At 46.3% G+C, this 11516-nt stretch overlaps 1 protein-coding gene across 2 annotated transcripts in view; it reads left to right on the top strand.

The window, feature by feature from the left end:
• The first annotated feature begins 6495 nt into the window (after positions 1-6495).
• The window catches only part of PAPSS2 (3'-phosphoadenosine 5'-phosphosulfate synthase 2), a 70169-nt gene continuing 65148 nt past the window's right edge, over positions 6496-11516 (top strand). For both annotated transcript variants that reach the window (XM_024219616.3, XM_024219615.3), the window contains exon 1: positions 6496-6642. In XM_024219616.3, the coding sequence (XP_024075384.1) occupies positions 6616-6642 (27 nt within the window). In that variant the 5' untranslated portion in view covers positions 6496-6615. The remainder of the gene's footprint in view (positions 6643-11516) is intronic.

The following is an 11516-nucleotide window of genomic DNA, read 5'->3' as shown; positions in this document are numbered from 1 at the left end:
TGATGCTAGATAAACAAGTAAAAACAAGAGTAGAGGGAGAATCACAGCTGTCATTGTTGTGGTAGTGTTAAAGTAATAGAGAGCATCCGCTCATGGTATTAGCTACTTGCAGCAGTGGTGGACTTCTGCAGTGTAGCAGTTTCAGGCTGCTGCCTCTATCTGTTTTCTCCGCTTCACCCACCTGTAGAAAACATCACCTTTGCTTTCACAAATGATGTGCAAAACAGAGCAAGCAAAAATAGCATAGGAGATGTAGTCAGTAATAATACTGCAACTGCTCTTCAGCTTTGTGCATTCCCAAGCTGAGATGATTATTAAGGCAAAACTCTTTCCCTGTGGATGTGATCAGGGTGAGGTTTCGTAACCCACAGAAATGAGGAGATAAGCTTGGTCATAGAGAATCACTGTGGAAATAGAAACGCTTAATGCCTGTCATATGGGGAGAACCGTATACAAGCCAAAGAGGGCAATTTGTGTCTTATGTACTTTTCAAGACCATCCTATGGAAACTGTCCTCTAAACCACCAGGGCTTTCATCAAAAGGGTGTGTAGTATCACGGTGCCATTTGAAAACTGGTCACCGGCCTTCCATGAGGCCTGAGCACGGAAGGCGTTGAAGTATACCCCGCTGGCCGAGACCCTGAGAGCCCAGGGCTACGAGGTGCAGATACATGCCCTGATCGTGGGAGCCCTGGGCTCGTGGGACCCCAACAACGAGCCGATTCTGAGAGCGTGCGGAGTCAGTCGACGCTACGCCCAGCTCATGAGACAGCTCATGGTGTCCGACACCATCAGGTGGTCCAGAGACATTTATACGGAACACATCACAGGACACCGTCAATACCACATTGAGTAATTGAGACCGCTGACCAGGGAAATAGCCCACTTCCTTCCCTGATGAACCAAGGGTCGCACCCCACTCATGTACTCATTCGCTGCACCGATACTGACTTGGACTCCTTATACATTCCATGGGTGGCGTACCCGAGCCAACTTATCCACTGACACTTTAAAAACTCTTGTACCCCAATCTGGGTCTATGCCAGTTATGTGATATGTATGTATCTCTTCACCCTTGCAACCAATACCTGTAATCCCTCATAACCCAAGCCTGACCCCAGATGTACAGTACCTTCCCTCTTAACTTGTGTATATTTAATTTTAAACATTAACTTTAATAAAAAATTTAAATCTATTCTTTTTGGTCGACGTACTCTGTTTCTGTGGGTGGAAAGAAAATGAGCAGGTAAGTTCCACCTATTGCAGTGCTAGTGGTGGGGAGCCCTGCCAGAGATTAAACTATGTTTTGTTTTTCCCCAGGGCGCTCTGTGTGTTCAGCACATCTCTGCAGGATGCTATTCCTTGCACACCTCACCAATAGTGACTGTTGCAATGGACTTGCCAAGACCAAACAAGTGTGCATGTGAGTAATAATCAGCATTTCTGGCCAGCTTCCATCGAGCAATACTTACACTCCTGACTGTAGATATAAGAACTCTCCTTGGGATGTTAAGAGAGCATTCACTTGGCTGACAGTTGGGCAGCATTCTATGGGTTACCTATTTTACTTTGTCCTGTCTAAATGTCCTGTTAGTTTAACAATAAATACGTTGCATACTAGGATCTTCAGTGAGTTCTTTGCCTAGAGAACTATAGCTGTAACATTGGCCTTTAAGGGTGGGGTGTTAAAGCAACAGAAAAAAAATTGGATGATCCTCAGGGTTGCAAGAGGGAAATGAAGAATCTCCCTTCCCAAGAAAGAGATCTCACAGTGACAATATATCAGATGAATAACTTTCTTTGCTTACTACTTGTAACCACAAAAAAAGAGGTGCTGAGAATAATTTTAAACAATTACTGTGAGAGAAATCTACAAATGTACCCAACATTCTTTTAATTCTTCAGTATATTTGTCTGAAACTCACCTTAAGGCATCTCCCAAATCTTATATAACTACTTTTTAAACAAACAGTGGTTGCTTGAATCCCCTTATCGGGATTTTTGATCCACCCATGCGGTGTCACTATTCCAATACCTGTTCCACTACCTGTGCTGCTCTGTGGCTATGTCAAGGCTTGCTATAGAGTCTGCAAAATTCTGTATGACATAGATTTAGTATTGCTGAATAAGGTCTCTAATATATGTAACTTGTTTCTTTTTTGTTAGGAATTATTAATCCTAGTGTATCAATTGTAAAATCACCTTTTTTGCTTAATAATTGTACAACATTTAAACTTTGATGCAATATCTCTAACAATGTATTTTTCAGACACATTTTTTTTGCTATAAAATCAAAAAAAAGTCTAAATTATTATAAATAATGGCAAATAACTTCTTGCCACTTTCTGTGTAGCGTTTAGAGAAATGGAGGACAATACTTGTTTAAGAAAGATAACATTTATGTCCTCACACAAACTCTCAGGCAGGTTGCTAGTGGTTAGTCTAATTCCTGGCCTATTACCATTGAAGGGGTAATTTAAGGAGGAATTCAAATTATCCTAGGTGAAGTATACTTGAGTCAACTGAAGTGGAGAATGATGCAATGAATGCAAACAATGTTGACTTCATAAGCAATCCCTCCCTCCAGCTGCATCTCTGAGGGGACCTCGAGGTAATATAGAGTAGGTATATGTTGAGGAACAAATAAGCTGTCAGTATTTCATATAGATGTCATTAGTAAGCCATCTGAGGAAAGAGCAATACAAGATATTTTTATAACAGCAATGCCCATATTTTTCTGTTAAGGTATGAGTGACTCTGTAAAACAAGGATTACACAGGTGTGAACCCAATCGCTATCAACATCTATAATTTCTATATGTACAATCAAGCCATCTCTTAGGGAACTTAGTCCTATAGCAGAATCCCGCAGGCATCAGTAGAAATCCCATGATTTCAAGATTGGGCCTATAGCTAATAACTCAAGCAACAGTTTAACACTCTTTTCAGTGACATAGAATCACTACAGCATCATTCCAAATGGTTACATGATAAAATCAGAATTGTCACGTGTCTCACGCATGGCACAAGAGCCATGCATGCCCATCCATCCACTGTCCATACTGAATGTCATGCATTTGGCTGTGAGGCAGGAATGGCTTGCAATTGCAGTCTCATAGCCTATTGAGCTGCACTCCAGTGGCCTCTTTCTCATTACTTCATTTGTTAGATTTGAGCTGCAAAAGAGCAGCACCACAAATGGTGGCAGGGACAGAAGATAGTGGAGGACCTCTACTGGCCTCAGGCTCCCTCACTCAGCAATAAGCTGTCCCCTACAGATATTCCCATTTATCTAGCCCTTTGACACCCTCCAGCTCCTACAACACTTCCCTACTCACTTTCTCCGTGACATTCATGATTTCATAGACCTCTATCATAATCCCCTCTTAGTCGTCTCTTTTCCAAGCTGTGATGCTTCTGAGGGAAATCTTTGTAAAGCTCAGAATTTTGTTGAGCGCTACCAAATATATTGTGAAATCACTGACAGTGGCCTTCTGCCAATTTCTAACACAGAAAGAGGAGGCCCAAACTCAAACTTCCCTCGAGCCAACAATTGTCGAGAAGAAGGAATTCTTTAAAATCATCATTACATCATGACACTTTTTCCCATAGAGTTTTTTTATATTATGTTTTTACTTCAAGAACAGAATTTACAATCAGACAATTAATACGAAAATTAATCAAAGGAAAATGAATGATATATTAGTGGGTGCTGATTCCTGAAAAACTTATGGTCAAATTCATCCTGAATGTAACAGCATGGACTTCACTGGAATTATATCTGGGGTGAATTTAGCCCATCGTCAGTAATACATACTAAAGGGTTGTACACTTTGTTGCTTCTATAAGCTGAGCACATTACACACAGCAGGACTCCTTTCATTTCTCCTTTTTCCTCATCAGCTCCCTGTGTGCTATCCTCCCATCTTCTTCTGTTTCAGAGACTCCCTGCAAGCCCCCACCCATTCTCTCCCCCGTGTCCTCCTCTCCTACGGTGACCAGACAGCAACTGTGAAAAATCGGGAGAGGGGGTGGGGGGTAATAGGAGCCTCTATAAGAAAAAGACCCCAAAATCGGGACTGTCCCTATAAAATCGGGACAGCTGGTCACCCTATCCTCTCTCCATGCCAGGTTCACCCCTTCTTTCCCCATCATACCGGTTGGGACACAAAGCCCCATCTACCCCTTTCTGCTTCCCTCCCATACCCTCACATTCTACCCCTGCCAGGGGCTGTGCACTGTGTGCCCACTTCCTCCTATGTCAGGGTCTTCTATTCTCCCTCATTTCCAAGGGCTGTGTGGCTCCCCATTCTTTCTACTCCCCTTTCCCCATCATTCTTATTTCTTCCCTTTCTGCTTGGGAGAAAAGTCATTCACCCTTTAAACTCTATTGGGAGGATGGGCAGAGCTGAAATGGGGTGATGGTAAAGTTGTTTAATGGTTGTCATCACCTGGTCCTTTGATCTATAGACAGTTACAGACCTGGTTGAAGCTGCTGGGTCTACTAACTCGATGCTAGGAGCTCTGCACTTTCCGCTTCCAGTTTTCTGACTTTCACCAGAATCAATAGGGTTCTACTCATTGACACCTAGAACATTCCCTGAAATGTTGAAATTGAATAGATGTGGCATTCAAAAGCTACCACATTACGTCCAACCAGCCAGAGAAATGTCATCAAGTTGAATATAGGTCCTTGGTTTGCTCAGCCAACAGTGGGCCAAATTAAATTATGACTTTGAGAAAGGTTGTGATTGGGTCAGAAAAGGGGTGGAAATAGTAACAATACAAACATAATTTAGAAATTGCTATACTGGATCAGGCAGTGGCCAGTTTAGTCCAGTGTCTCGTCTCTGACGGTGGCCAGTACCCGACACTTCAGCAGAAGATGTCCTGACCAGGCATTCACTGAATTACCTGCCGTTTGGGAAAATTTCTTTCTAACCAGTTAGAGGTTGGCTTTTATCATAAAGTGTAAAGATTAATAGTCCACATTTCCTAACTTTAAATGTTCTCCTCATCCATTCTAACATCCAATCCATTTTTGAATCCAGCTAAACTCTTGGCCTCAATGTTTTCTAATGGAAGAGAGTTGCACAGGCTAACTGTGCATTGTGGAAAAGTTAGAACTCATCAGACATGAACTGGTCATCCATATTCCTTTGTACTAATCAGGTCAATGTTCTCCGTTGGTAGCCATTGCATACTGCTATCTGATTTCAATTTTGAGGGCATGTCACAGCCGTATGTTATCAGTTCATTTGGTGTATGATCAATGAGTGAATCTCCATTTTTCCCCCCTCCCAGGTGAAGGGTGAGAGTGGGAGAATGAAAGAAGCAGAAAATTTGCTCCTTTGGTCTAACACTTTGTTAGAGGGAATGGTTTCAGCCAACACAGGACCACAAACATGCCAAATACCATAGAAACCTCTAGACAGGATCTCTGTGCAATTGGGGCTCTGTGGTTTTGGACAGGTGCGCAGGGAGCCAGGCAAGGGGACTGCTGCTCTCTGTAGTATCATTCCCTTTCAAATCTGTAGTAATTTCCCTGTAAAAGACAATTCTGACAGTCCGTATTACCTTACTTTACACAGATTTCTACTTGCGGGAGGTGGCTTGAGCCTGTAATACCTTTTCCAGTGTCTTTCATTCCTGAGGCTTAATTGAAAACACTATTGTGGATATGTAACTTTTCTTCTCCAACATAGGCAAATGGCAGGGCAAAAAGGGAGTGCAAGGAATCCCTGTGAAGAGGCCTCCTTCCCTGGTTTCTCCAAAGATGCACCTGGCTGTACATGTGCAGAAAGAGAGCAAGCCCTAGATTATAGGTAAAAGCTCATTTTTTCCAGTGCTTTTACAAACCTGCCAACTTTCAGGGGAGGCAGAGATGAATGAGGTTTAGGAGCTAGAGCAGGGCCTGGGAACAGAGAAGCTGGGGGCTATGCCTAGCTGGCCACTGACTGTGGGGTCCTGTGTCTTACTCATTTGTCCACTTCAGGCAGGAGTGGGGGAGGCAAAGGAGTGATTCTGCAACCCGGATTGGGTGAGTAAAGAGGCTCGCAGGATCGGGCCCTTACTGGGGGTGGGGGTGAAGTGCGGTACCAAGCGCACCGTTGGGTAGCCAGGGCTGGTTGGTTTCCCTCCTGAGCTGGGTCTGTTTGCCTCTGGGACCCGGGGCCCCCTCCTGCTCCCTCTGCCTGTCAGGGACTTTTCGCAGTGTTTCAATGAGCCCTGGAACAACTCTCGGCTGTCCTGACTCCTGGCCGGGCGCCGCCGCTGGGAGCAGCCCCCAGCCCTGCGCCTCCGGGGGTGGGGGGCGGCTTGTTCCTTTAGCTGCCGCGCGGCTGGGGCCGCTCGCCTCCCTCCCTACTGCCCTGTGGGGCCGGCGGGGGAGCCGGGACAGAGCCCCCCTGCTCGGAGCCCCGCTCGTCTGCTGCTGCCGGGGGGCGGAGGGGAGCGGGCGGGAGGTGGAGACGGAGGAGGGGTGAGACTTGAGGGGCCGGTCCCGGGAAGTGCTACGTGTCTCCCAAGTCTTTATACCGCCTTGCCCCCAGCAAGTCGCCAGTCCTTGGAGCGCCGCCTGCCTAGTCCCCCGCCGCCAGCGAGCAGCGCCAGCAACATGTCCGGGAGCAAGAAGCAGACGACGGTAGGACGCCGCTTAGCGCCCGCCCCCTCCCCGCTCTCGGAGCCAGTGCGCTCTGCGCCTCCGGGGGACGCGGAGCCTTTGCTGCCGCCCGGTCGCTCGCAGCCTCCCCCGGCGCCGCGCTGGGTCCCGCCCTCCCTGCGCCGCTGCCAGGCACCCGGCTTGGCGTTCCCGGCTGCGCCCTGGGAGCGCGACCCCCAGAAAGCGGGACTGGCTGCAGGGACCCTCCCCGAGCAGACCTGCCCGCCGCCCAGAGGGATGCCTGGCCCTGGGTCACCGGGCATCAGGGGGACCGTCTGGTTGGGCCGGGACCTTGCTGTGAGGGGGCTTGTTAAGCGCGTGGGGATTGTGAAATTCCTGCCGCTCGCAGAGGAGAGGAGGGGGCAGGACGCGTGTCTACACTGAAGCGTTTGAAGGGAGCAGCTAGGAGGAGTTAGGGGGTTAAGAGCTGTGGGATTCCCCTCTGCGCCGTCTCTGTAGTTAACGTGGGACTGGCTCCTCACTTGAGTCCGGCAGGCAGCCGTACAGCAAACTGGATCTAGTCAATTTACTGCCCAACTATCTGCCCCGGTTGGACACCTGAGCCAGGGGGCTGGCGGTGGGGACAGGGGCGCTGGAACAATTTGTATGTGGGGGTCCTGAGTAGGGTGACCAGATGTCCCGATTTTATAGGGACAGTCCTAATTTTTGGTTCTTTTTCTTATATAGACTCCTATTACTCCCCAACCCCGTCCCAATTTTTCACACTTGCTGTCTGGTCATCCTAGTCCTGAGAGCCATTTCACCAAACTGTAAACCCTGTATATGATAGAAACCATTTCAAGCCGGAGGGTGCTGCAGCACCCCCAGCCCCCGTAGTTCCAGTGCCTGTGCTGAAGAACACTGTGCCATGGCAGAACTGAACGTGTGCTTTGCCTCCTCTGGCCAAAGACACTTGTTAGGATTTAGGCCACAGATTTTGTGGTGTTAAAGTCAATAGAAACACATAATCTGATTTTGTTTTTTATTTTCACTTTATCCTCACATGATTTTCTTTTAAATTTGAATCATGTCTCTGTTAGACCAGTGATGCAAACTTTCAACTTTTAATTTTAGCATTTGACCCTCACTTTTTTTTTTGCATGTAGGAGATGGCTAGAGGATAAACCAATTACAAAGCTTTATTCTCTTGTATGCCTTGGATATTTACCAGTGTAATTAAAAAGGTAGCCTCTCTTGATAGGTGGGAGTATTTGAGGATCCGTTCATGAAGAAATTAAAGCTACAGTGGAATTTGTTAATGCCAATAAAAGAACAGCTATTTTTCTAGCTATTGTAACAATTTGATTTGCAATTAATAGGAAGAAAATCCCTGTTGGGAGTGCCAGTTTATTGGCCACTAGGAAAAGTGGCCAATGTTAGTGGTTGATGATTAGCATAGTTTCCTCTATATTGGTTTTTAAAATTATACCACTTTAATTATGAGTGATTCCATAAAATATACCTTAACCTTGCTTAATTATTCTCTATGTTGTTTTGGACAAATTCCACCTACCTCATTATATACATTTCTCATTTAGTCAAACCCCTGAAGTTTCCCAGCCCATCTCAAAGCACAACTATCTTTTATAATACATTCACTAATTAATTCTCAGAAGACCTTTATATTCTGCAGAAGGAGTAGAGCAATCCAGATGACCTGCATCATGGCTGTTATTCCCCAGGCTAGAAGGGAGTACTTTGGGGGTAGCATACTTTACGCTTGAAGAGTTGAGGTGCTTTAAAAATGTCATGTGAGATGCAACTTAAGTTATCACTTTCAGTCTTGCTTAGCTTGAAAAATAGTAGCTCATCATCGGACTTTGAAGCTGTGAGAATGTATGGAAAAACTGGAGGGATAATAATACAAGCACATTTAACCTTCAGAGCTCCATATGAAAATTAGCCAGTCTTCACAACAATTGTATGGTAGGTAATCAAGTATTATCCACATTTTACAGACTAGGGAAAATGGAACAAAGTTAAATGACTTGCCCGATATTACACAGTGAGTCAATAGCAGAGATGGGATTAGAACCCAGGAGTCTGGGATTATATTAATCAGTTATCATACTGCCTCTGTGCAAATCTTCAGTGCTTTTACAAGGTCACCGACACAAAACTTCTCCCTTTCTACATTCTTCCAGAACTGTAGAAAGGAAAAACAAATGTAAACAAGCTATAAACCAATAAATTATGCTATAGTACAGTACACTTGGGCAGAGGCCGGTTCTGTGAAATGATTGTCCAAATGCTGTTCTGCATTAATATTTGATACCCTGGTTACAATACAGCCAAGAGGGTAAGGATTTGAAAGAAATGATCTTTCTTAAAATTGATCATCGAAGAAAACCTTTGTATCTCATTGACTTCCATTGTAAAATCAATGATGACTACAGCCTTATTAGAAAAGGGTAAGGCAGTCTGACAAGTCTTGGGGTTGTTGGCATTGGAGTCAATAAAGCTACACTGATTTATACTAGCCAAGGATCTGGCCCTGTGCATGCAATAAATTGTAATAATTTGTGTGTTAGCATTGGACACAATAGTAAGGAAAAGTGAGGATCAAGGACAGCAGTTTAAAAGTAGAAAGGGAAAAAAAAGAATGTTCCCTGCTTTTAATCTATGGGCTCTTTGGGATAGCTCAGTGGTTTGAGCATTGGTCTGCTAAACCCAGGGTTCAATCCCTAAGGGGGCCAGTTGGGGATTGGTCCTGCTTTGAGCAGGGGGTTGCACTAAATGACCTCCTAAGGTCCCTTCCAACCCTAATATTCTATGAACTCCATACTTTTGGGGAGGAGGGATAGCTCAGTGGTTTGAGCATTGGCCTGCTGGACCCAGGGTTGTGGGTTCAATCCTTTAGGAGGCCACCTACGGATCTGGGGCAAAAGTCAGTACTTGGTCCTGCTAGTGAAGGCAGGGGGTTGGACTCGATGACCTTTTAAGGTCCCTTCCAGTTCTAGGAGACAGGATGAACCTGATTCTGAGAAGTGTTGGCAGCCACAGCTCCTACTAAAATCACTTGGGAGTTGCATTTCTCTTTGCCAGGTCACAGTAGTAGAAGGAAGGAAGAGGGACTTGGTTGGAAAGAACCTAAAAGCAAGGCAATTCTGTATATTTTATATATGGAAATAATAATATATGTGTGTGTGTCTATATCTATAGAGATACAGATAGAGTAGTATATAGCTATCTATAATCTAGTCAGTTATTCTTAACACACATTGAGAATGCAACAGTGGTTGAGCAGAGGGAGTTTAGAATGATTGATTAAATAATCCCAAGACATTCACATACAAAAACTAGATGTACACTGTCAAATAGGTGCTCTCAGTAGTTCCAAGTTCATTGATAAGGAATGTAATTGGAACTGGTGTGACTGCTGCTAGAATATTGTGTCCAGTTCTGGTGTCCACAATTCAGGAAGGATGTTGATGAAGTGGAGAAGAGCCATGAGAATGATTAAAGGATTAGAAAATATAGAATCATAGAATATCAGGGTTGGAAGGGACCTCAGGAGGTCATCTAGTCCAACCCCCTGCTCAAAGCAGGACCAATTCCCAACTAAATCATCCCAGCCAGGGCTTTGTCAAGCCGGGCCTTAAAAACATCCAAGGAAGGAGACTCCACCACCTCCCTAGGTAATGCATTCCAGTGCTTCACCACCCTCCTAGTGAAATAGTGTTTTCTAATATCCAACCTAGACCTCCCCCCACTGCAACTTGAGACCATTGCTCCTTGTTCTGTCATCTGCCACCATTGAGAACAGCCGAGTTCCATCCTCTTTGGAACCCCCCTTCAAGTAGTTGAAGGCTGCTATCAAATCCCCCCTCATTCTTCTCTTCTGGAGACTAAACAATCCCAGTTCCCTCAGCCTCTCCTCATAAGTCATGCGCTCCAGACCCCTAATCATTTTTGTTGCCCTCCGCTGGACTCTTTCCAATTTTTCCACATCCTTCTTGTAGTGTGGGGCCCAAAACTGGACACAGTACTCCAGATGAGGCCTCACCAATGTCGAATAAAGGGGAACGATCACGTCCCTCGATCTGCTGGCAATCCCCCTACTTATACAGCCCAAAATGCCGTTAGCCTTCTTGGCAACAAGAGCACACTGTTGACTCATATCCAGCTTCTCGTCCACTGTGACCCCTGGGTCCTTTTCTGCAGTACTGCTACCTAGCCATTCGGTCCCTAGTCTGTAGCTGTGCATGGGATTCTTCCGTCCTAAGTGCAGGACTCTGCACTTGTCCTTGTTGAACCTCATCAGGTTTCTTTTGGCCCAATCCTCTAATTTGTCTAGGTCCCTCTGTATCCGATCCCTACCCTCTAGTGTATCTACCACGCCTCCTAGTTTAGTGTCATCGGCAAACTTGCTGAGAGTGCAGTCCACACCATCCTCCAGATCATTAATAAAGATATTAAACAAAACCGGCCCCAGGACCGACCCTTGGTCCGCTTGAAACTGGCTGCCAACTAGACATGGAGCCATTGATCACTACCCGTTGAGCCCGACGATCTAGCCAGCTTTCTATCCACCCTCCCGGGGCTTGCTGCCCTGCCCCCGGCGCTCTGGCGCTCTGGCCCCGGCGCTCTGGCCGCCGGGGGGAGAGAGGAGCCCCTGCCGGGGCTCGCCGCCCTCCTCCCAGAGCTCCGGCCACCCTCCCCCCGGCCGCAGCGGGGAGAGCGGAGCCCCTGCCGGGGCTCACTGCCCTCCCCCCGGGCTCCGGCCGCCCTCCCCCCCCCCGTGGGGGGGAGGGGCGGCCGGAGGCTTTTTTGCTTCGGGCGGCAAAAAAGCCAGAGCCGGCCCTGTCGAGAGGTCATAGAGTCCAGTCCCCTGCCCGCATGGCAGGACCAAATAC

This window comes from Terrapene carolina, unplaced genomic scaffold, assembly GCF_002925995.2.
Source record: "Terrapene carolina triunguis isolate 2854851 unplaced genomic scaffold, T_m_triunguis-2.0 Scaffold95, whole genome shotgun sequence".
Taxonomy (NCBI): Eukaryota; Metazoa; Chordata; order Testudines; family Emydidae; genus Terrapene; species Terrapene triunguis.
The sequence above is the reverse complement of the archived record's forward strand: the minus strand, read 5'-3'. Positions and strand labels throughout refer to the sequence as shown.